Source organism: Momordica charantia, assembly GCF_013281855.1.
Source record: "Momordica charantia cultivar OHB3-1 chromosome 1 unlocalized genomic scaffold, Mcharantia_2.0 BLBB01000001.1, whole genome shotgun sequence".
NCBI classification, from domain to species: domain Eukaryota; kingdom Viridiplantae; phylum Streptophyta; class Magnoliopsida; order Cucurbitales; family Cucurbitaceae; genus Momordica; species Momordica charantia.
The window spans coordinates 20,165,430-20,189,876 of record NW_028275157.1 but is presented as its reverse complement, the minus strand read 5'-3'; the positions used below and the strand labels follow the sequence as shown (position 1 = coordinate 20,189,876).

Here is a 24,447-nt window from a genome sequence, read left to right as displayed (position 1 = left end):
AAATGAATATCCAACAAACAGAGTTTTGTTACGTTCTTAAAATTTTGAATTTAGCTGTCGTGAATATTGCTCGTTGAGGTAAACATACCAACAGTTCTAAAATATTGTACTTTTTTTACTAATAAAATTGTTATTCGAATTCAATTTAATTTAAACACATTTAATTAATTTTAGGGTCAAATTATCATAGGAAACTGTGGAACCCTTCGGAAGGGAAAATTGAGGTCTTAAAAGAATGAAGCTTCACCATTAACCGTCTTGAACTTTCGAGGAACTTCTACAATAATATTGAATTCAATACATCAATTGACAATATTTAATATTGCAGGATGTGTTAGATCAGTAACTGAACCACCTTTGATTCCTCACTTTGGAGAGGCATTACTGAGGAATTGTTTTCTCTATATATAAAAATTGTTAAAGATGAGATGTCAAAATACAAGCTTGAATTTATCAACCTTACTATTTCCCTAACTAAAGTAAAATAATAACAAGGGAGAAATAGAAATGATACTATATTATGTGGACCTATATATATACATTATTATTCATGTAATATCATATTTTCTATATGCACTTAGGTTTGTTATTACATATGCTGGTAACTTACACATGTAAAATGGATATTTTTATAAATTAATAAAGATTTTCTCGACCAAAATGAGCATAGCTCAAAGTTAATTGACATATATACCTCTAACCATGAGGTTGTGAGTTCAATCCCCCACCCACCCATGAAAGATAACAACTATGCAAAGAATTAGGAATATGAACAAATTTTAGTCCACTGAACACTTGACGGATCTTATCAATTATAACACCCCTATTTAGGATCTAGATTAGGCAAATTCTCTAAATCATGCTGGTCACATATCTCAATACAATGGTGTTTGAGTCGACCATTGTTGCACCTCCTTCGTCGCTCAATCACAGGCAAGAGCTATCTCCAATTTTATGCATGATAACTCTTCAAAACGCCCCGATGACGAAACCATGGACCATACATAACAATGTTGGCTTTCATTTTGTCAGCCGCAACTGCATTATCAGCATCCAACAAGGAAATCCACAACACCCAGTCACCGCCCGCCATCATAGAAACTAGCAGGTGATAAACTCTCAAAATAGAGAGTTATTTGGGTATAATGTTGGTATAAATTAGTTAAAGATAGCATCACTTGCACCCCTATTCACTGTTTTTGTGCTAAAAAGATCATAAGTACCAGCTCTCTAGATGGTAGTATTGTCAATTGCAATGGAACTAATTTTGGTGCATTTTGCTGCAGATTTGACGATGCTGCAGCATCAAAAATCCTGATTCAGAGAGCAGTAGAAAACGACAAGCTGATAGTGAAAGGACTGCACAACGGGATTTACCATAATAATTGGAGGTTTTACCCAAAAGTGAGAGCTGAATCCCTCAAGGTCCGCGTTATTGCCCTAGTATCTGAAGGGGGTATAAATACAACCAAGAGGAGAAGCCTCCAAGGACACACCTCAAAAAACATTCCCCTACACTCATTCTTGAAAGAAGTCCACTCTTACTCCAAGAAACTCTCTCGTAGAACTGTAGAGAAAGCAAAGAGTAGAAGAAGACTCTTCAGTGGCAGTTTGGAGCTGATCTTCAGCTCCTTTTTCTTCATTTTCTCATCTTTGTATTATTTTCATTCTTACATTTTGCTTAACTCTCCCTATGGATTTGCATAGCTAACGACTTGTATAAAGGGGAGATGTTATAGACTTGTTTTTGGGCTGTAAACGTGTTGTTTGTTTTAATGGAAGTGTGCTTTGAGTTGAAGTTGTTTATCATTCTAGTTTCAATGTGTTTGATCACCATTTTGAAATACCTCTTTGATAATGTTTGGAAAAATGTGTTAAGGAGCGAAACCCTTCATCTCGGGCTAGAGTCTACTTAAGTTTAGCGTGTGGTGACTTAGGGATAAGCATCACCTAGCTTGGTCATAAAAACTGTGTGTATATGTTATTGATATTTGTCAGTTAGGGTGGCCCAGAAGAGTCGACTTACTCTCCCCCTTGCGCCTTTATTTTACAAGATAATACTAAGTGATTGTGGATGCTTGGTACTTTTAACGAACTCATACCTTGTGTTTGCATTAAGATACTTATTTCAAGGTTTTCATCTCATCACTATTTAGTATTATTTGGAAGAAAATCTCATTGCTTGTTGTAGTACTTTCTTGAGTGAATATGAGTGTTTAAGCATTTGGTCTCTGTGGATTCGAATTTTTATTACTTGCTGCGACGATTGTGTACAATTGCACATAGAAGAATTGGTAGCACAATTAACGGTCAACAGCAGGAAAGAAGGATACTCTTCATGCACACTCTTTTCAGGGAGGAGAAGGAGAGGAGGGGAGAGTCGGCCACTAACCTCCTCCTCCCCCACTTTTTTCACTCTGATTTAAAAAAATTCGATCTTTGGAGGGGAGAGAAAACAAACCTTTATCTTAATTAATGAGTTGAACTATATTTAAGTTTAGCTTATTAAGGTCTATTAAATCATGTTCTTTCCAATGATGTCTTCTACATGAATCTAAGGTTATTTGAATATAATCTTCTTTTAGAATAACATATTTATATCAAATTAAACGTGTAAGACGTTTTCATAACTTAATTCTTCCAAAATTAATGTCATCCCATATTAAAGAAGACTTTCGGAGAGTACACGTTTAATCAAATCTCCTCTTCAGTTAGGATTTGATGAACTTTGTTGTAGCTTTTTTTTTTTTTTGTGGCAATCGTCTTGTGTATAGATATGGAAAAAATACTTAATATCATTACTACCACCATGAAGAAAAAATTATAAATGTCTAACCAATTCATCTTACACTTAGTTTTCAATATATTATCTTTTATTTAATCATATTAATTAACCAAATAAATACCATTAAGTGTAAATTAATGTTTTTAATTATGATATAGCGTATTCAAAATGATCATAAGTATCAATATATGTACTTTTTTTTTTGAAGGAAACTATCTCTATATGTACAACATTGGTTCTAGGATAAGATTTTATGTTAAAAAGTGCACGATATGTATATATATAATTCTAGTCTCTAGATGTATTGATTTGAAATATAATTTATAATCTATAACATTTAATTCAACGATATTAACTACTAAACTATAATGAAACATTGTAGTACTAAATAAAAAAAGCATTGTAATTCATAGTAATTTGTTTAACAAAAAAATACGATTTTATATATAGTTAACAATTAGTCAGGCAACAAAATATATAATTAATTATGCGACTTTTTTTGTTTTTTTGAAATATCAGAACATGAGAAAATATACAAATGTCTAACCAATTCGTTGGTTAGTTTTTTATTTATTATCTTTTTATCTAATTATATTTATTAGTTAAATAAATACCATTAAGTATAAATTAATGTACTTAATTACCATAGTCGGTTAAAAATGTCAATACCTAAATTAGATGGTAGTATATTAAATAATATTGATTTTTTATTTAATATTGATAGATTATTTTTGAAGTAAAAAGAATATTGATTACTAAACTATAGAAAAATCATTATATTTACTACTTTTGTTTAATATAGCTTGATATCATTTTGTCCCATAGAACGACTGTATAAAAAAAAAAAATCATAGTTTGAAATTTAAAATATTTTGAATTTTTTAATTATAATTACTTTTTTTATGCAGTTAAAATAGATTAAATAATTCTCTAAAAATTTAAAATTAATATAAAATGTGAGAGTGGAGATTCGAATTCTCCCCATATTTTAGTAGTAAAAGTGAGGGTAAATATTCAAACTCACAACCTTCTGATTGAAGATAGGCACTTTAGTCGATTGAACTAGGTTTAGGTTGGCTAACCATACTAATATTACTAGTTTATTAACATGTATCCTTTTTTTCTCTTTACTTTATTTTATATTATAATAATAAAACTAGTATGCGTTTTAAATTTGTAAGATGTTCATAAGTTAGGTAGTTTATATTACAAATTGATAAATTTATTTTATTATTTATACCTAATGTGGTGGTAAAATATGAGATTAAAAATAATTATTATTAAAATATTTGTTGAAAATAAAAATGTATAAAATATCTCATGTTAGTTAAATTAGTTATAGTTTATATAGGTGTGCGTGCACGCACAATTCTTTTAAACCATGACCAAATGACCAAAATGATAGGTAAATATAAAATATGAATCCCATCCATCATTAGTTATCATATATATATATTTTAGTACCATGTGTTGGGAGGAGATTCGAACTCACGATTGGAGGTATATGTCAATTACTGTTGAGATATGTTCGCTTTGATATCATAATTATATAATTTACATCTTATTAAAAATTAAATTAGTTTATATATTTACAACTCAACGATGTTTTATTATTTATTTTATCATCAAAATCTTTTTAATTACTATTTGTATATCTTTTTTATTTTCTTAAAATAGTAGTTAGAAAAGAATTATAAAACTTTTCAAACCTTTCTTTTATTTTTATTTTGGATACGAGATTCGAACTAATGATCTTTGGAGAAAAAAAAAGGTGCAAATTACTCTTTAGGATCTCTTAGAAAAAACTAGGTGACAATTATTGTTTAGTTAAATTCATGTTAGCAAAACTTTTCAAACATTTCATATTTTATAATTAAATATAATTATATACAAATATTTAATAATGAAATGAATTTAGATACATAGAGTACAAAAGCATTTTACATTCCCCGTCTTGAACATATCTCAACTTGTAACCCCTATATTCGATCCTAATTCGAAATGTTCTCAAACGGAAAAAAAAACATTTTACATTCTAACTTTTCACACCCAATTCATTTAGATACATGCATTTGCCACCTTTTTAATGATTTTTAGCTTGTGTTATATTATCTCCTTTATATCCATTCTAATATTTTTAATAAATCACACTACTTTTTTTTTTTTGAATTACAATATCTAAAAACAAAACAGAAATGAAAAGAAACTTATACGGGAAATCCTTGGTCTTCTCACTTGCAAGGTGGAAATCTCTCGCTCATACAAATCCCTAATCTTCGTGTGTTTTTTTTTTATTTATTATTATTTTTTTACAGACCTAATCTTTTGTGTTGATTGCGTGTTTGAGAATTAGTCCTATAAATGGCTAAACTTATTGGTCCAACCTAAATTCTTTTAGTTTATAATTCCACTATAATTGTATTAAGCCATTTAAGAGTTTCGTTTGACTTTTTAAAAGTAATATTTTCCCAAATATTAATTTAAGTAGCATGTACCATGAAAAATGTTTTTGATGAACTAAAATTAATAAAAAATTATGTCAAACTTACTATTTTATAACAAAGTTTACCAATTATTTTTAGTTAAAAAAGAAACCCCCTAAAAGAGATGTAGATTTCATTATTGTCTAAATTTCTTAAAACGAAAGCATCTTTGCTCAATTGATCTGATGAACTGTTTTAAGCTTTTGTATGATTACATATGGAAATTATTTTACACATTCAGTTCGGTACAAATGGTCCTATATCATCAAACTACTTAATTTAATTTAGGGGTTCTGAATTAAAAATAAGTTTTGATGAGAATCCTTATAATCTCAAAACACGATCATATTTTTATTAAAGAGAATACTTTAAAAGCGATTTCAAACACACAAAATAATATGTCATTTAAATTTATCATCAACTCATTTTTAACCTTCATCGTGAATAAAAAGGATATAATTAAAAAAATGAGGGACTAAATTAATTTTTTTAAATAATTAGAACTTAATTGAAAAATCAGAGGATTAAAACATATATATTTTAGCCTCATTTGAAAGCCAAAAACCAGGGCTAGGGTTATAAATAGGATTTTTTTTCCATTTTCTCAAGCTTAAAAAATAGGTGGTCCTCCAGGTTTAAAATCCCATTATAAACTTTCGAAATATAAATTCTCCTTCCTGGGGATTTTCCTTAATTGTTGGCATGCTAAGTATAAATACCTTACATGAAAATCTCCTTAATTTGAGTGACCGATGATTTACAGGATCTCACACATTTAGCCATAGGAATCTCCACCATTAACACGTTATTTCTTTGCAAAAATGCATTACCTAAATCTTCTCGTTTGCATTGATATCGCTTTCCACCACCTTCCGCCGCTGGCGAGTTTCACCACAGCCATAGGGTCCTCCGCGCCTGCTTTGCAAAGAAGCTTTTTCTTCACACCGGCTAGATGAAGATCATATAAGCACATCCAAAAGGCCACATGTTTAAATTCCAAATCTGACGACTTTATCATGTTGAGAGGTCTCTAGAGATCGAGCAAGAATGGATTTATCAAAAGCCCATGCCCCAGTCTTCATAATTCTATTGCATGAATTCTTAGAACCAAACCGGAATAAAAATATATCTCTGCGAATAAGAAGCTTTTTAGAACAATCTGGTTGAAGAAACTTACTCAACATTTGACACATCTTCAAATGTTGTCCCGTTTGTTCCGACGCACAAAGATCAACAGCTTCCGTAACCTCATCCTCGAAGGAGGTGGGACTGAATTTGTTCCATTCTTCCAATAGATGTGCTGATGCTATAACATAATTTTTTATTAGAGAAGTTGAGAAACAATTACAAAAACATAACAAGAATCAAACAGATTCAAAGGACAACGACTGAGGAGAGCTCGAATTCATCCTATCCTTGACAATATCTTTCAATTGAGTTGTATGTTCTGAACCATTCACGTGTAAAAATTCTGGAAGAATATGAATAAATTCCACTTTCCCCATTTTATTTTTAATGTGGCCTTATAAAGCTGTATTATTGTCATTTCTTTCTCATTTAATATTGATTTCTACCGGTTAGATCATTCAAGTCCGTAAATAAGCCAGTGTTAGATATTCTAATTAAATTAACTCTAATCCCCAACTTAATCTTGTGAGTTTATCATGATTTAACATGTTTCAATATCATGTTTGTTTTTTCATCATCTCATGAGGTTACAAATTTGAACAGCAAAAGGTAATTTCCATGACTTGGCCAATTACAAAGGAGGCCATTACCAACTTCTTCTGCACCCACGACTTCCGACAACCTTAACCATGGTCGACTTAGGTTGTTCTTCTGGAACAAACACTCATGCTTGTTTCCCATCTCATCAAACAAGTGGAGCAAAATATTCGTGAAGAAAGGCCTTTGGAGTATCAAATTTTCTTCAATGACCTCTATGGAAATGACGTCAGTACCATATTTAGATCGTTGCCAAGTTTCCTACAACACTTGAAGACCCAAATTGGAGCTGATTTTGGTCCATGTTTCTTCAATGGAGTGCCGGGTTCTTTCTATGGCAGACTTTTTCCTGCTAAAAGCGTGCATTTTTTTCATTCTTCTTATAGTCTTCAATGGCTCTCTCAGGTAAAGTTTTAACAACCTAGTTATTCAATAACAAAGAAGTTTATTGCTAAAGTGGTGGTAAATGATTAAATATTCATTTCTTTAATAGTGATTTAACATGGTATCATTGGAACGTCTCAATTTTCTCTCCTATCCTACCAATATTGATAACCAATTTCCAAGCCCACAAATAAAGGGAGTGTTGATAACCAATATTAAATTTGCACGTGTAACTCATAAAGTTTAAGTTTTTTATTTTAGGAGCGATTAACATCTTTACTATATATAAATGATGGACTTAAGAAATGAAACCATTTAAATGTAGGTTCCTCCCAGGAAAGAGAATAACAAAGGGAATATTTACATGGATAGTACAAGCGCAAAGAGTGTGCTTGAAGCATATTATAGGCAATTTCGAAAGGATTTTTTGATGTTTTTGAAGTGTCGTGCCGAGGAATTAGTTAGTGGTGGACGTATGGTTCTAACAATTTTGGGAAGAACAAGTGAAGATACATTCCATAATGAATACGGTTATGTTTGGGAGTTTTTTAATTCAGCTCTCAATAGCATGGTGATTGAGGTAAAATATCATTATAGTCATTTAAATGGTGAGACGTTAGTATATATCTTTTTTAATATATATTATTTTGCGTTGTGGATTCACTGCAGGGAATTGTGGAGGAGGAAAAAATAAACTCATTCAATATTCCAACTTACATGCCATCTTTCATTGGGAGTCGAAGTCGAAGTCTTAAATGAAGGAAGTTTCACTATTAATCGTTCAGAAGTTTCAAGAATTGGCTGGAACTTTTATGACAGTGGTAACGAATCCAACTCAAATCGAGTATATTCGTTAATAATGGTTATGACTGTGTGAAATGCATACGATCTCTAGCTTAACCATTTTTTATTCATCATTTTGGAGAAGCTATTATGGATGACCTACTCTTCAGAAGAAGAAGAAAAGAAAAAAAAAGATATTGTTGCTGATTACATGTCAAAGGAGAAGATTGAGTTCCTCAAGCTCATTATCTCTCTAATTAAAAAAATTGATGAAAACTAAGTGGTTTTTTTTCCTTAAAAGAATGGTTATTACATTTTGTGATGTTACGAAGGAAGATTATGTGTCATTTAAAGAATGAAACTACATTATAATATTATTTAGGTTGGTAGTTTTCGATTTAGGTTAAAAAACATATTTGGTCTCTGAACTAAGTTCAGGTAACGATTTAGTCCCTAAATTTTCAAAAGTAACGTAGTTATTGTACTCTCAAAATGGTAACAATTTAGTCCTACCATTAAAAATTGGTTAGATTTAACAGAAAAATCTGACGTGACATATATCCATGTGTATAAGTAATGTCCAACTGTACAAGTAGTTCAATTTTGGGTTGGTTCAAACTTGAACCAGTTCAAAATAAATCAAAAACAATAATTTAAAAGAAAATTAGCAAAATTGCAACCACATTTTTTTTCAAATATAGCATTTTAAAAAAAAAACGGAGATGCAATTTTAAAATGACAACTTTACCCAAATGATATACATTTTTAATATATCTGACTATTGATATATGTATGATATAGTACTAATATGAGTGTTTGATATATTTGCAATATGTATGTGATACACATATGATATACTACTGATATGAGTGTCTGTGTAATATGTGTGTGATATATATCTAAGATACTATTGATATGAGTGTCTGATATACTACTGATATGAGTATTTGATATAATACTGATATAAGTGAAATTTTTTGCTATATTTGAAAATTTTAAAAATAGGTAACATTTTTTAAATTCATAAAAGATTTTTGCTGCCCATTACAATTTCCCTATTAAAAATGTCAATACTTGTTTTTTTTGGGATAAAATATCACTTATTTATCCTGATTTTGAGGATATGTTTCAATTTGGTATCTTAAGTTTCACTACAGGAAAACAGGTTTTCACTAACACAGCAAATGTGCCACTAAAAGTCATATTTTGTCGTTGAAACTATCAGCGACGACGATACGCGCGAAAAAGTGACAGTTTGATCTCGTCCTTTAGAAAATAATGCTAAAATGTCCCTAAAGTCAAACTTTAATGTCATTTGTAATTCTGGAATGCTGACGTGGCAATGGTGAATGAGATATTTTATAAATTTTATATTATTTTTAATTATGTACAAATGTTTTTATTCATTTTCCTCCCCTCTAACTCTCTCTCAAATTGTCATGCTTCGGAGTCATCGCTTGGGGACAACTAATTGATAGTAATTTGTTTAACAGAAAATATGATTTTATATATAGTTTGATAGTAGTTTAATAAAAAAGAAATCATGAAAAGGGTTTACATTCATTTTTAAATATTGGTAAACAACTAGTCAGGCAACAAAATATATAATTTGTTATGAGTTTTTTTTTTATTATTATTAATATCATTACAAGTGAAGGGAAGAAGATAAGAACATTTAGTCCAGGAAAAAAGAACTATACAAATGTCTAACCAATGGATCTAATTCGGTTGGTAGTTTTATATTTATTACCTTTTTATCTAATCACATTTATTAGTTAAAAAAATACCATTAAATTTTAGCTCAATTATCATTGAGCTATGTTGGCCCATTAAATTTCTTTCATTAAAAAAACATTTAGTATAAATTAATGTACTTAATTATCATATCATAGCCCTGTTAAAAATGTCAATATACCTACATATTAGATGGTAGTCTATTAAATAATATTGATTACAAAACAATTAAAAAAACCATTATATTATTGCTACCTACTTTGTTTAATATAACTTTTTTTTTTACCTATCTTAGCTTATTTAATATAACTTGATATCATTTTGTTCAATAGAACCACTATATATATATAGATAAAATCTTCCAATTTGTTGTACTCAAAATATATATATAATAGTTTGAAATGAAAAATATTAAGTGGATTTTTTATTGTAATTAGTTTCTTTTTATGTAGCTAAAAGAAATTTAAATAATTTTCTAAAATTTTTTAAAATATATTGTTATATATTTTCATCTATATGATATAAAAACAAAAATAAAATACTAATTTTTAAAGAGAAACTAAAATAAAAACTAAAACGCATCATCTACAAATTAAATAATTATATATTATATATTTGTTATAATTTAATATCTTTCAATGCCTTGGGGATAGATATAAATTGATAAAAAGATAATATGGTTACAATTAAAATTTACAAAAGATAACCATCTAACTTATTTATTCTGTACTTAAAAAGAAACTTATTTATTTTATTAATATACCTTCATCTTTAAAAGTAGATATTCTCAACTGTTGATAATAAACACTATATTATTTTCAACTTTGTAAAATTATGATAAACTGCAACGTGATCACAAACCTAAGATCCGAGATATAGATTCGACGCACATGCATCTCTCTTATAAAGCCTTTTAGAACAATAGCTTTAGTTCTTAATAATAATGAGAGAAGGAAAGTTTGAAGTGTTGGTGAAAAATTTATGGCGTGTATACATATTATTTATACGGTTTATTTTACCTATTTATAAGATATCAAAGGTTTCAGATCCCCTTTATATCCATTATAATCTTTTGAATAAATCACACTTTTAAACTTTGTGATAATTGCGTGTTTGAAAATTAGTCCTATTTATTGGTTCATTCTAATTTTTTTTGGTTCATAATCCTACTATAATTGAATTAAGTAAATTTCCATTAAGAGTTTGGTTTGACTTTTAAAAGTAATATTATTTTTCAAGTATATCAAGTTAAGTAGAATGTACTAATTACTACCATGAAATTTTAATATTTTTTTAACGTACTGAAATTATTCAAAAGGTATGTCAAACTCATGGTTCTATACTATTTTATAACAAAGTTAATTTACCAATTATTTTAAATTAGAAGAAAAAACCCCTTAAAGAGATGTAGTTTTCACCTTTGCTCATCAATACCATAAATTGATCTGATGAATAATTATTTTAAGCTTTTGTATGATTATACATTGAAATTAATTTACTCATTTGGTTTCGTACAAATGGTCCTGACAATCAAACTACCTAATTTAGTAGTTTCCATGATAAAATTAAAACCACGTTACATTTGGTGAGAATCCTAATCCAATTAAAAACAATCTTTCTTCGTCTTTTTTTACCTCTCATCTTAGTGAAACAAAAACTTGCTCAAAAGTATTTATGTTACAACACTACTATGGCTCCTTGGGTGATGTTCTCGTTTCTTTGTTTCTCTTTTTTAATTTTATTAAGAAATTTAAGCATTTGACAATTATATATGTTTCTTGTTTTTAAGATTTTAGAAACATTCTTAAAATTGTATAGAGATTTTGGATATAATAAAAAGAGGTTTCTTATTTCTTGTTCTCGTTTTCAATTTTTTCCAAAACATAAATAAAAATATAGTTTTATTATATTCTTGAATCCATCGGTGTTGGGGCAACCCAAAAAAAATCTATTTTTCTTTATTAAAAAAACGAGAAAATTAAAAATAAACAGTAAATAAGAAACGGGAACGTTATCAAACGAGTCATATACTTCTCCATATTTCCACTTTAAACATAAGCATTGATCAGATTTTTTTTTAGTACAAAAAATTGAGGGCATGGGATTTGAACCTTAAATCTCAAAGGAATGATTAGGTATCAATTATCTATGAACTATAGGTTTCACCTAAGAAAACCTCTATATTAAATACTAATGTTGTTCTTAAGAATCTTCTTTTCATCTTAACTAACTTGAGACTCTGGTTACATTTTCAACCACCTGAATGTGGTTTTGATATTTATATATTTGGTTCTACAAACAAATTATATAATTACGTGAACCATCACAATTTTAACTTTATTATTTTAAAAAAAAAAAGCTCTATCTCAAAAAGAAAATCATGGTATAAAAAAAAAAATTTATTAGTGTTTAAAAGGATTCCTCATTTAAATTTATCATCAACTATTTTTAACATTCATCATGTATATTAACATTGAGCAATACCAGAACGAGAGCCTTGTTTTTCTAATCCGAAGCTCAAGGTACACCGAGATAGAATATACAATCACGGATCACACCATGACTACGTCCATTCAAGGCTCCTCACTTCTTTGTTCTGCACTCGAGGATTTCTTTCACACAACTAGGTTTCTCTCGTACCCTGACTAGCTACCTCTACAATTGTATGATATTGTCCGTTTTGGACATAACTCTCGTAGTTTTGTTTTTGATTTCATCCAAAAAAAATCTCATATCAATGAAGATAGTTGTCTTCTCTCATAGTTGTCAATCAATGTGAGACTTTGTTTGCAATACTCCTTACAAATCCAACCGAATAGAACTGATCTAAACTTTTTAAATAATAAGAACTAAATTGAAAAATAAAAGAATAAAGCATATTTTAGCAAGCGAAAAGCCAGAGCTAGGGGTTATAAATAGAAGTGCTTCCCTTCCCCACTTTTCAATAACAGAGAATAGAATCAGTAAAGAGAGATCAGAGAGAGAGATTGAGGAGGAAAATGTTGCATGTAAATGGAGGAATGGGAGACACCAGTTACGCCACCAACTCTTTACTTCAGGTCATTTCTTATTTAATTACTGTCCCATTCAATTTCACTCCCTCCCTTTGATCAAATTATTAACTTCTCGTTAAACAATACTCTTATCAATGTGTTTCTTTGCGTTCTTATTATATATCTTCTTTTTAAAACATGTTTTTCATAAATTTAAGCCAAACTAACTTTCAAATGTATTTAAAGAAATGTGAAAAACATAAAAAAAAATATATCAAAAAAATTGAGAAGAAGCAAGCATAATTTTTAAATTAAACTCATCAGAAACATTACTATCTTCTTTTGTTATATTGTTTTTATAAACATTTTTCAAAATTTAGGCGGAATAATTTTTTTTTTTTTTTAAATTTAATTAGCTAAGAATTGAAAGAAACATCAAAATCTCTTCTTCTTCCTCACCACGTTTTTACTCTCTCTTTGTGAATGGTTGTATTTCTCTGAATTCTTCTTCTTTGATTCCTCTGATTAATGAAGAAGTGGCCTTGATTTTAGAACTATCTAGATACTGCTCAATCTCTACCCTCTGAATCTTTGTTTCTTCTCTGAACTGTTTCGTCGGAAAAAAAACACGAAGATTCAGATTCTAATGGTTGCATGCGTAATTTTTGGTTATCTAGAGAAGACAAGTAAATATGGTTAATGGCAAAAGTAAAGCGTGACAAGTGTGTGTGTAGTTTGTGAGAATTGACAGCAATTTTTACCCTTTTTTTGTCTTCATCTCAACAAATTAAAGTTTACAACTTTTAACAGCGAAAGGTAATTTCGATGACTTGGCCAATTGCAAAGGAGGCCATCACCGACTTCTTCTGCACCCACAACTTTCCGACAACCTTAACCATGGTGGACTTAGGTTGTTCTTATGGACAAAACACTCTCATGTTTGTTTCCAATCTCATCAAACAAGTGGAGCAAAATATTCGTGAAGAAAGGCCTTTGGAGTATCAAATTTTCTTCAATGACCTCTATGGAAATGACTTCAATACCATATTTAGATCGTTGCCGAGTTTCCTACAGCACTTGAAGACCCAAATTGGACCTGATTTTGGTCCATGTTTCTTCAATGGAGTGCCGGGTTCTTTCTATGGCAGACTTTTTCCCGTTAAAAGTGTGCATTTTTTTCATTCTTCTTATAGTCTTCATTGGCTCTCCCAGGTCAGTTTTAATAACCTAATTATTCTACCAATAATCTTTTGTTAAAATGTTGTTAAATTATTAAATTTATATTAACCTTTAAATTTAAGATTTTGGATTCAATGGCAAATTAACCTACATGGTATCACGAAACGGTCTTATATTTAAACTCTTATAAAGTCATTTCTGCTTCAATTAATATTGATAATCACTTATTCGATTTTGTGCAAAATTTTCATGACCACAAGTGAAGGAAATGTTAAAGTATTGATAAATGATAATTCATAAGTTTAAGCTTTCGGGGTTAGTTTAATATCTTCATTGCATATATTATATAATAATCGACTTGAGAAATAATGGTAAAGTTGAATGTAGGTTCCTGAAGGGATAGAGAATAACAAAGGGAATATTTTCATGGGTAGTACAAGTCCGAGGAGTGTGCTTGAAGCTTATTATAGGCAATTTCGAAAGGACTTTTCAATGTTTTTGAGATGTCGTGCCGAAGAATTGGTCATTGGTGGACGTATGGTTCTAACAATTGTGGGAAGAACGAGTGGAGATCCAGCCAATAAAGAATGCAGTTATGTTTGGGAGTTTTTTACTTTAGCTCTCAATAGCATGGTGGTTGAGGTAAAATATCATTATAGTTTAAACGGTGAGACATAATTAGTATATTATTTTATGTTGTGGATTCACACAGGGAATTGTGGAAGAGGAAAAAGTGAACTCATTCAATATTCCAAACTACATGCCATCTCCTTTGGAAGTGAAAGTCGAAGTGTTAAATGAAGGAAGTTTCACTATTAACCGTTTAGAAGTTTCAAGAATTGATTGGAATTTTCAGGACAATGGTATTGAATCCAACACATCAAGTATGTTCATGGACGATTATGGTTATGACTTTGTGAAATGTGTACGATCTGTAGTTGAACCACTTATTATTCATCACTTTGGAGAAGCTATTATGGATGAACTATTTTGTAGATATAGAAAAATTGCTGCTGATCACATGTCAACAGAGAAGATTGAGTTCGTCAACCTCACTATCTCTTTGACAAAAATAAATTGATGAAAACTAAGTGGTTTTTTTTCCTTAAAGAATAGGTACTATATTTTTATGTTATGAAAAGAACATTACATGTCATTGAAAGATTGAAACGACGTTATATATATGTATTGTCCAACTTTGTTCTACTCGATCTACTTGAAATAAAATAGCCATCTACTTTGTTTACATAATTTTCACTTCCTCGTTTGAATTTGAATGGTAAATATTGTAGAAAAATAAATAGAATCATATAATAAGTTATTGAGCCCAATTATTAATTATCAAGATTCCCTTCCAATTTATTAATCCTCAATCGTTTTCTTTAAAAACAAAATCAATATCTAGATACACGATTAAATCAATATCTAGATACACGATTAAAGGAGAAACAACTTTTTTTTTCAAAGGATTAGAGGAGAGAAACAATCAATATCTATTATATTATTTTTTTTCTTTTTTGCAATTATTCAATATATTTATGTCAAGATAACTTAACTCAGTATTGACATTTATTTCTGACAAATAGATCATAAGTTCAAATTTTTCACCTCTACTTGTTGTACTAAACAAAATTATGCTTAGCAGGGATTAAACCACCTGACAACGTCAATTCGCAACACCTGGTTTGCTCTCGATGGGGCATTCCTTCATCTAAGACGTTTGTGTGTGCTACTCTATTTGTGCATGTTGAGCTACGGAATTTGTCATCCTCGAAGAGTTAGCCTTTCGAACTTCTTTTTTCTCCATTAATTTTTTATTACATCGATGAGAGATTGGATTTCACTCTCACAATAGTATGTATCACAAGGGTCCTATTTCTTTTTTTTTTAAATAGCTTTTTGCATTTTTTTTTCTTTTCTATTACAAATCCTATGAAGTTGAGATTGAGTGATTTAAAAAGAGGATTACTAATATAAAAAATTGCTCTGTGTCCAAATCTAGAAATCTAGCAATGTGAGGGTATGGATCGAACTTATAACTTCTTAAGTAGAGATATATGTCAATTACCACTCAACTATGCTCGCTTTGTCACTTTTATTTCATTAATGATATGGTTTATGCTAAGAAAATAAGATAGATTGAGGTCGGAATGTTACTCCAATTTAACTAGTCACGTTCATTAATTTTTCTCATCTCACACGTTAACAAAAGTGGAAATAACCAATATGAGTATTGTTCAACGTAATTGACATATACTTTTTCTCTCAAAATCAAAAATTTAATCGCTGACTTTTCGAAGGGTTGTCCTACCATAAAAGACAAGAAAGAAGGGTAGAAGCTAAATCTATCTAGTTATTTACCTTTTTATACATTATCATTTCAACTGAAAACATCCGACTTCTTTTCTACAGAGAAGTCGAATTTCGTTTCTACATTTGTTCTATTAATTCTTTCTTTTTCTTACTTTTTTTTTTTTTTTTTGCTTTAAATTAACCTTAGAGCAAGAGACAGCCACGGCGGAGGACGACGGCACCGGACTCTTCCCGGCGAAACCTCAATTCCCTGGCGATGAACGCTTCTATTCTTTCCTGAAATTCCTTGTTGCTCAACTCCTCGCCGTACCACACACTTTCCACCGAAATCCCTCCTCCCCAAATCGCCTCCTTCTCCTCCACCGCTAGCCGCCGTAACTTTTCTCCAACGTTTTCCGGCATCAGACAACCTAAACCCGGACTGGAACCATCCATATTTTCAATTAAGGCTGCCGCCGAGCTCACCTCGGAAATGACCTCCTTGTCCTCGTACACAATCTCTTCCTTCTCTGGGTCAGAGCAGAGCCGGCCAATTGGCTCATTTCCAGGCAAAGACAGTGAACTTCCAGCGCCGTTTTCGACCAATTCATTAAAGATTTCGGTTTCAACACTGTCACCGGCGAGTTTTTGGCCGGAGAAACGGTCGGGGTTGGCAATTAGAGCGACGACAATAGTGTTGCAGAGTACGAAGCCAAAAACAGAGCTGGAAAAGAAGCCGGATATTTGAGAAATGTAATCGCTCGAAACTCTGACGGCCAAAGGGAGGCGATTAAATATCCAGAAAAAAAATGCCAGCCCCACAAAAACCTCTGTAAATCGGAAAATTTTCACCAAAATTCGGAGATTACCACACACTCCCATTGCTCCAATTTCCTCTGTTTTCATCGTGAGAAGAAAAGTTTCAATGGGCTTCGAAGAAATCGTTTCTTAAATAGCTGGAAAAAAAAGAAAACCCGCAGAGATTCCTTTATTCCGTTTTCTTTCCCGTTTTAACTTTATTTGGTTAGTTTAATAGAAGAATGTTTCAGATGGGTATTGTTTTTCTCTGTTTCGTAAATTTTGGGGAAAAAGCTCTGATCGGAAGTAGAACGGGAATTTGTTTGGTGGGTGTCATATCTACGGCCGGCGGAAGTTCCGGGGAAGGTTCGTTTTGGGAATAAATGAGAAGGTTGCTCTGCTTTTGATGAACTTTCCAGAATGAGATTTCAATGTGAAATAAAAGAGAGCTTTTTCTTTTCCTAAAGATTACGGAAAGAAACTTTTTTTTTTATTTTCCGGTGAGGGAAAGTTGAAGGGAATAAATATTGGGAGAGCTCGCCGGAGAAACTTTTGCTGTTCTGTTTCTTTTTCTTTCCTTTTTCGCTTCTTTAAATTGTGAAAAAGGGAAGAGCATCTAAATTTACTATCATTTTATTTTGCTTACTTTTTTTCCTTTTTGGAATATATTTTACTTTCTAGATATGCATGAGAGAAACTAGGTATAATTTTACAACAACAAGAGGAATACTTAGATGTTGGTCGATCAAGACCTATCTCCAACGACTCAAGAAGCTATCTTAGAGCGCCGAATCAAATCATCAACACCCTGGAGTTTAAGTCATCGTGGAATCTAATTGTGTTAAAGCAATTTTTGATCTTACATAAACAAATCTGATTGTCGACTACATAAATTGAGGAGACGAAAAATGCTAAAATTGAGGCATTTTATCACATTTCGAGAAGTGCGAATGGTGCTGCTCACGATTTAGCGAGACAAGAGTGTGAGGGGAGTGTGTCCTCCTGTTAGTATGGCCTTGGCCTTGCGTGGATTCTGGATTTGTTGTCTTTCCTTTTGTTTAATTGTTATTTTATTTTTGCTTCATAAAAAATGTCTATTTCTTGTCAATCATAGTTAAAGTTTTGACGAGTAAAAAAGAAAGAGAGGAATAGAAATATTTTTTTTTGTTTAATAAATAACTATAGAAAGTTGCCTAATTTTTTATGATAGAACTACATGAAGATAGATGTTTACTGCTAAGCATTATTCTCTTAGAAATTAGGTTCAAATCATCTCGGATTTATTCTATTATTCTAAATTTTTAAAGAAAAATTTATTATAGGTATTGAGGTTTTAAAAAATAACTATTCAAACTTTGGTTATTATTTTGTCATCTAATATTCATTTATCGAATACTCAATTGGTTAAAGCATATACACCCGATTTGAAAGATCTTAGGTTCGAATTCTTACTCCTACATATTGTCATGCTAAAAGAACAATCAATCAATCTATTTACTTTAATACAGGTTCCTATTAATCAAGTACTTTAATAAAACATACTTTAAATTATTTTTTATATGTTTGTTAGTACAACAATATGTGGGGTTGAAGTGTGAGTTTAAATTTACGAACTTTTGATTGGGATATATGTCTTCAGCTATGCTCAAATTACTCAACTTATTTATATATTTAAAGTAAATAAAAGTAACAATGCTGAGAGTCCAAATAATTATTTTATAAAAGTCCTGAGAGTCCAAATACCGAGATTTTTTTTTTCTTATAACTCAATATTGAGATTTAAACTTATAAATTTTACTGTATCACATTATTAATATATTGCCGCCATTAGTCAAGTTCACATATAACTTTCTTTAAAATTATTTTAAAGAAGTTAAGATCTTCACCTAACATAAATTGTAATATCCTAAAAAAAAAGAATTATTGATACATATTTATGTAACTTTTATGTTTAAAGAAGTATTTATTTGACTAATATATAGACTTTTCATTAATGAAACAAATTATTTTCTTTTAATTTTTTTTTTTTTACAACAACATATGGAGGAAAAGTTCGAATGCATGACTTTTTGGTCGGCCATACATGTCTTTAACTACTAATAAATTATTTAAATATTACGGAATAATTTGTTAAAATCATTTTTGTCATCAACAAAATCACTCACATTTCCTTGGATTTAAAAAATTGATTTTAAGAAAATTTAAATTCACTTTAGATTAATGTTTAAGGTATCATCTAAGGGTGATTTTAGAAAATCAATTATACTCCGATTTTTTTTTTTTCAAAATCAATCACTCTATTGTCACTCTCATCCCTCTGAGTAATTTTTGTAGTTGAAAAATATGGAAAACGATTGCTATGCGAAAAATTTGATTAAAAAAAAATTCATTTCTAAGTTTTTTTCTTCTTTCTTCTTCTTTTTCCCCTTTTTTTATTGTCATTAATCATAGGATATTTTCACTAAAAAGCTAACTGGGCCTTCCAAGTTTCAAATGGGCCTGCTTTCGGAGAAAGCCCATTCGGCTGCAAATAATTGTTCGGCGCAATGTGAAATTCTCAATTTAATAATGAAATTTGTATGACTTTTCATCATTTTGGAGGAATTACAAGAATTTCCTCTTGCACAGAAAAATTTTAGAAACTTTATTTAATGCCTTGATAATAGGATTATAGGTTACCTTTATGGAATTCCATATAAAAAACACACATCATCCGCTTAAAAATTCAAGGTAGAAATAGAGTAATCGGAGGAATCATTCCTAGAAGACAAGTAAAAGAATGTTGCATTCATATAAGGAGACGATAATATTTGAGAATCTGAATCGAAAAACAATCCACATAAATTGGAAGAGTCATGCAGGGTGATTGGTTGTTAGAGCTGATTTGTTTTATTTTTCCTTGTTTCTTTATTTTTGCTATGTACTAAAATTGAGAAGAAGATTTTACTAAAATTTAAATGGTATTATCAAAATATATATATATATATATATACACTATTTTAGCGCTATATCTTTTGTTTTTATTTATTTTAATTTTTATACTTTTAAAATATATGTAGTTTTTTTAGCTTCAACTTTAGTTATTTTAGTATTTGTGCTTTAAAAATATTTATTCTACATTTATTCTGATTCCTCTATTTTAAAAAGTGATCAATTTTAATCATTCTTTTTAAAATATTAACACAAATTTTATACACAATAAAACGGTAAAATCCATTTAATACAAATTTATGACTACATTTCAAAAATTGAGTGAGTGAGATGTCATGCTAAAATTTTGATGGAAATAAATGACATCAAAATGAGAATAAAGAGATCAAAATGTCTGATCTTTAAAATACAAAGACCAAAACAAATGTTTTAATTACAGGGATTAAAATGAAAGAAAAATAAAGTATAGAGATCAAAATGAACCAAAATTGAAAGTACATTGACCAAAACCTTTACAAATTACCCTTTGCGCTATTTTTTTTAATAACTTAAAAATATAGTGTGAACGTGAAAGTTTGAACTTTCAAAATTTTTCATCTTCATGCGAGGATAAACTATATTCAAATTACTAACCTATCGTCTTTATTATTGTTAGGCACCTCACCTATCCACCTATTCACGATAACTTAACTCGAGATGTATATTTTTTCACTTTTTTGGCTAATACTATTTTCAAGGTAAGTTTTTTAAATTACACCCCATCAAGATGAGCTCTCTCGCTTGCTCAACTAAGTAAAGCGTGCATCCAACCTCCACTTTGCTCACCTGACCTCGCCTGCAAGTGTTACATAGCCTCTTCATAGTAGGAATATTTTACCGAGAGAGAGAGTAAAGTTTTGTAATTGAATATATTGGGAAAGGGTATAAAATGGGTTAATTGAATATATTGGGAAAGGTATAAAATGGGTTACAAATTAGGCATGGGTTGTATTTTTCCATCTTTGTATAAATCAAAAATGGGGAGCAAATCAAAGAAAATGTCCCATTACCACGATGCCATTGATCTTGTTCATGGTAAGGGAAGAACTAAAATACAAATTTCTCAAATATATTCAATTCCAAGGACTTGTCTGCATTGGTTTTTGGGGGAAATTGATAGGGCCCATCACTGTCCTTCGGTGTCACCATTTAATTTTCATCGTTTTAGTAAAATTTTGTGCAATTCCCATGAATTTGGTGAGGGCACGGAAGCCGCCGAGCGGCTATGAAATTGAACGGGTCGCTTTTTTTTTTTTTTTTTTTTTCTTTCGACGTCCTATTAAGTATTAAGAAGCAGCCACACGATGAGGCTATGGCGGCACAAATTAAATATGCTTTCTTCCCCTCATGCCTTAACGGAGAAACTGCGCGTTAATGGAACCCAGAAGGTTTCTTTCAGCAGTGTTCATCTTCTTCCCTCGGAATGCCCTTGACAACCTCTCGGATTTTGACCCAAATGCCTCTGTTATCAACCGCCCTTAGTTTTCAGCCTTCCTTCAAAACCATCTCCAATAGAAAATTGAAGCTGCAATCTGCGAAACCCACATCGTCTCTTGGATTCCCTCCCTCGAATCTTGTTTTAATTCGTAGGTTCGTCGCTGGGGAAGCTCTATTTCGGAAGCACAGAGTATTGGGTCATTGCGGCATGACTGAGATGACCAGAAGTTCTTCTGTTAGGTGTGGCAATGGAGATGAAGGCTTTAGAAGCTTAGAGACTGAGTCGTTTTTTGATGGGTCATCCCAGTTTCGTCCTGAGATTGCAGCTGGTGGGTTGGAAGCAATTCTCAATAAAATGGTTGGTAAATTTCACGAGTCTTTCGCTAAGCTCTTCTATTAGGTGTGCCAACGCGATTATAGGCTTTTTCTTAAATAGTTTCTAATGTTTATACTTCGAACAAACAAAGACTTAGGTGACTTAGTTGCACGCTGACTTAGTTGCACGCTGTAATACACTTCTTCATATCTCTGCTATCATATTGTACATTGTACGCCTAAACCCTCATGATTTTGCTTTGAAGCTAAGGCCATACTTGAAGAACATCGATTTACACTTTCTTGCAGTGTTTTAAACTTCACCAACTTCTGAGTGGATTATGTGAGATTAAATTTGTCAGATTGTGATTACCCATATTGCTTAATAGCATTGTTGATCCTTTACAGAGCAAGTGGCTTGTAGCTGCCCTCTTTACTGCTATACTTCTTTTGAGGCATGATGCAGAAGCCTTGTGGACCGCCATGGGATCTGTTATAAATGCTGTACTTGCTATGGTTCTGAAAAGGATTCTAAACCAAGAGCGGCCTATTGCCACATTAAGATCTGATCCTGGAATGCCCTCTTCTCACGCACAATCCATATTCTTCATAGTTGTATATGTCGCCCTGTCAGGTAATTTCAACCTTCATTTAGTGACAAGGGATTGTCGAAAATTGGTTCTTTGAAGTTGATAGAATGCTTGTCATGATTTCTGTTATAACTTCCGCAGTTTGATTGTGTGGAATGACTTTCCATATTATATTGATGCCCTGCTCCTTGATATCAAGTTGTACAACTTCGAAAGAACTTTAATTTTCAAAGCTCTAGTTAGATAATGTGATTCAATGGTTCAGTTAGACATGGTTCAAGCATTTTCCATTTCTAGAGCACTTTTCTAACCTTGTTTTTTCTTAAATGGAGTGTCGGGACCCACTTCTTGTATTATGCTCATGGCGCATCCCACTAATCTCTTGTGAGGCTCGTCCATTCTAGGCCAACTATGAAACACAACATGAGTTTTCAATTATTAAGTATTCAACTCGAGAACTTGAACCCATGACTTTGAAGGGTATCTTCAAACATCGAGACATCCTTGACCGCTCTCCTTACTTTCTAACCCTCTTCAGATAACAAACCCCCAACACAAAGATCATATTTCTTATTTGTATCCTTCTTTCTTATTAGTATCTTTAGAACTCAAGGGCACAATTGTACCATCTATAAAATAGATCCTGTTCTAGTAAGGTCATTTCTTTCTTACTAATATCTGAAATGGAAGAGGTTTCATTCTGCCGAAATTCATTATTTCCTGACATTCCAGTCCCTCGTCCATACACCAAGCATATTATCTTTCTTCTTGTTCTCCCAATTTTATGCTATGAGCCTCCAAAGCTTGTAATCCAAAATCTCAGTTATGAAAACTTCAATTGATCAAGGTTTATTTTTAATACTACTTCTGATGTTGTTGCAGCGGTGGAATGGCTAGGTGCTAATGCAATATCATTGTTTATCTGTGGACTTTCCTTGATATTTGGTTCATATTTTGTAAGTTTATTCCTCGTCTCTTCTTCTTTAAGTTGAACCTGGCAGAAGATAATGCTTGTACTTGTGTTTTGTAGCTGTAGTCCTTATCAGGACTGTGGCAATTTGGCACCTTCAAATGGGTTAAATGTTTGGTTCGAAGCAACATAAAAAATAACAATAACGATAATAATAATAAAACAAACAGACAAATCCAAGTTATGTCATTGAATGGGAAATGTTAAATTACAAATTTAGATCGTATGGTTGTGTCCGTTTACTCTTACATTTCTCAACTTCTAACCAATAAAAAGATTATGAATCAGTCTTATAGCCTGATTATGAAAAACGAAATCTGATGGAACGAGGATTAAGTGCTTATTCTTCCTTTGTTCTTGCATTTGACAGTCGTGGCTACGAGTTTCGCAGAAACTACATACTATCAGCCAAGTTTTGGTTGGTGCAGTGCTGGGTGGTTCCTTCTCCCTTTCATGGTATTTGTTCTGGAAGGCTGTGGTTATGGAAGCTTTTGCAGTAAATTTGTGGATACAAGTAGTTGTTGTATTGGGGGCTTCTGGATTCAGTGTAGGTTTCGTTACCTATGTCATAAACAATTGGTTCAAGGATGAAAAATAATTATAGTGACATGTACAGTTTTATGTTGTATGTGTAACTGAGAAGTATTAATTTTTAATGGGATCTTTCAGTGTCTTTTCCTGACGACGAACCCGTGCCCAAGAATTTAATTTGATCCGCTGTGTCTCCCTTTGATGGGTGAGAATTGTGTCCATAAAAAGCTAGTTGGGATATAAATTTTTTGGTAAAATACGTTTTTGGTCCCTGAGTCTGAGGACGAGTTCTTATTTGATTTTTAAGTTTAGTTTGAGACCAAATAGAAATCTATCTTCAAACTCAGAGATCAAAAGTATATTTTACCTTATATATATATTTTTTTTCATTAGAATGGAAATCTGATTGACTCATTTCATGGCCTATAGAAGATCCTTCAAAATCTAGTTTCTCTCCAAAGATCCTTCAAAATTACTA

General features: G+C 31.2%; 3 protein-coding genes and 1 pseudogene across 3 annotated transcripts; 3 read left to right on the top strand and 1 right to left on the bottom strand.

Moving 5' to 3' along the window:
* Positions 1-1,010: 1,010 nt before the first annotated feature.
* LOC111005473 (S-adenosyl-methionine 4-1-methyl-2-pyrrolidinyl-3-oxobutanic acid methyltransferase-like) lies at positions 1,011-8,367 on the top strand (annotated as a pseudogene).
* A 4,437-nt stretch (positions 8,368-12,804) lies between these two features.
* LOC111005262 (S-adenosyl-methionine 4-1-methyl-2-pyrrolidinyl-3-oxobutanic acid methyltransferase) lies at positions 12,805-15,272 on the top strand. The gene is made up of 4 exons (XM_022276699.2): positions 12,805-12,953; positions 13,698-14,099; positions 14,454-14,708; positions 14,779-15,272. The coding sequence occupies exons 1-4, from the start codon at positions 12,894-12,896 to the stop codon at positions 15,145-15,147; spliced, it is 1,086 nt and encodes a 361-aa protein (XP_022132391.1). The 5' UTR covers positions 12,805-12,893; the 3' UTR covers positions 15,148-15,272.
* A 946-nt stretch (positions 15,273-16,218) lies between these two features.
* LOC148213416 (uncharacterized) lies at positions 16,219-18,224 on the bottom strand. The gene has a single exon (XM_088125450.1). The coding sequence runs from the start codon at positions 17,262-17,264 to the stop codon at positions 16,563-16,565; it is 702 nt and encodes a 233-aa protein (XP_087981576.1). The 5' UTR covers positions 17,265-18,224; the 3' UTR covers positions 16,219-16,562.
* A 3,135-nt stretch (positions 18,225-21,359) lies between these two features.
* Positions 21,360-24,120, top strand: LOC111005296 (lipid phosphate phosphatase epsilon 1, chloroplastic). The gene is made up of 4 exons (XM_022276747.2): positions 21,360-21,921; positions 22,287-22,512; positions 23,351-23,424; positions 23,809-24,120. Exons 1-4 carry the CDS (start codon positions 21,550-21,552, stop codon positions 24,034-24,036), a joined length of 900 nt encoding a protein of 299 aa, XP_022132439.1. The 5' UTR covers positions 21,360-21,549; the 3' UTR covers positions 24,037-24,120.
* Positions 24,121-24,447: the final 327 nt, after the last annotated feature.

Coding starts and splice junctions, on each gene's coding strand:
- LOC111005262 (XM_022276699.2), top strand. CDS start 12,894: ATGTTGCATGTAAATGGAGGAATGGGAGACACCAGTTACGCCACCAAC. Junction 12,954..13,697: donor CCACCAACTCTTTACTTCAG/GTCATTTCTTAT, acceptor AACTTTTAACAG/CGAAAGGTAATTTCGATGAC. Junction 14,100..14,453: donor GTCTTCATTGGCTCTCCCAG/GTCAGTTTTAAT, acceptor AGTTGAATGTAG/GTTCCTGAAGGGATAGAGAA.
- LOC148213416 (XM_088125450.1), bottom strand. CDS start 17,264: ATGAAAACAGAGGAAATTGGAGCAATGGGAGTGTGTGGTAATCTCCGA.
- LOC111005296 (XM_022276747.2), top strand. CDS start 21,550: ATGCCCTTGACAACCTCTCGGATTTTGACCCAAATGCCTCTGTTATCA. Junction 22,513..23,350: donor TGTATATGTCGCCCTGTCAG/GTAATTTCAACC, acceptor ATGTTGTTGCAG/CGGTGGAATGGCTAGGTGCT. Junction 23,425..23,808: donor TGATATTTGGTTCATATTTT/GTAAGTTTATTC, acceptor TGCATTTGACAG/TCGTGGCTACGAGTTTCGCA.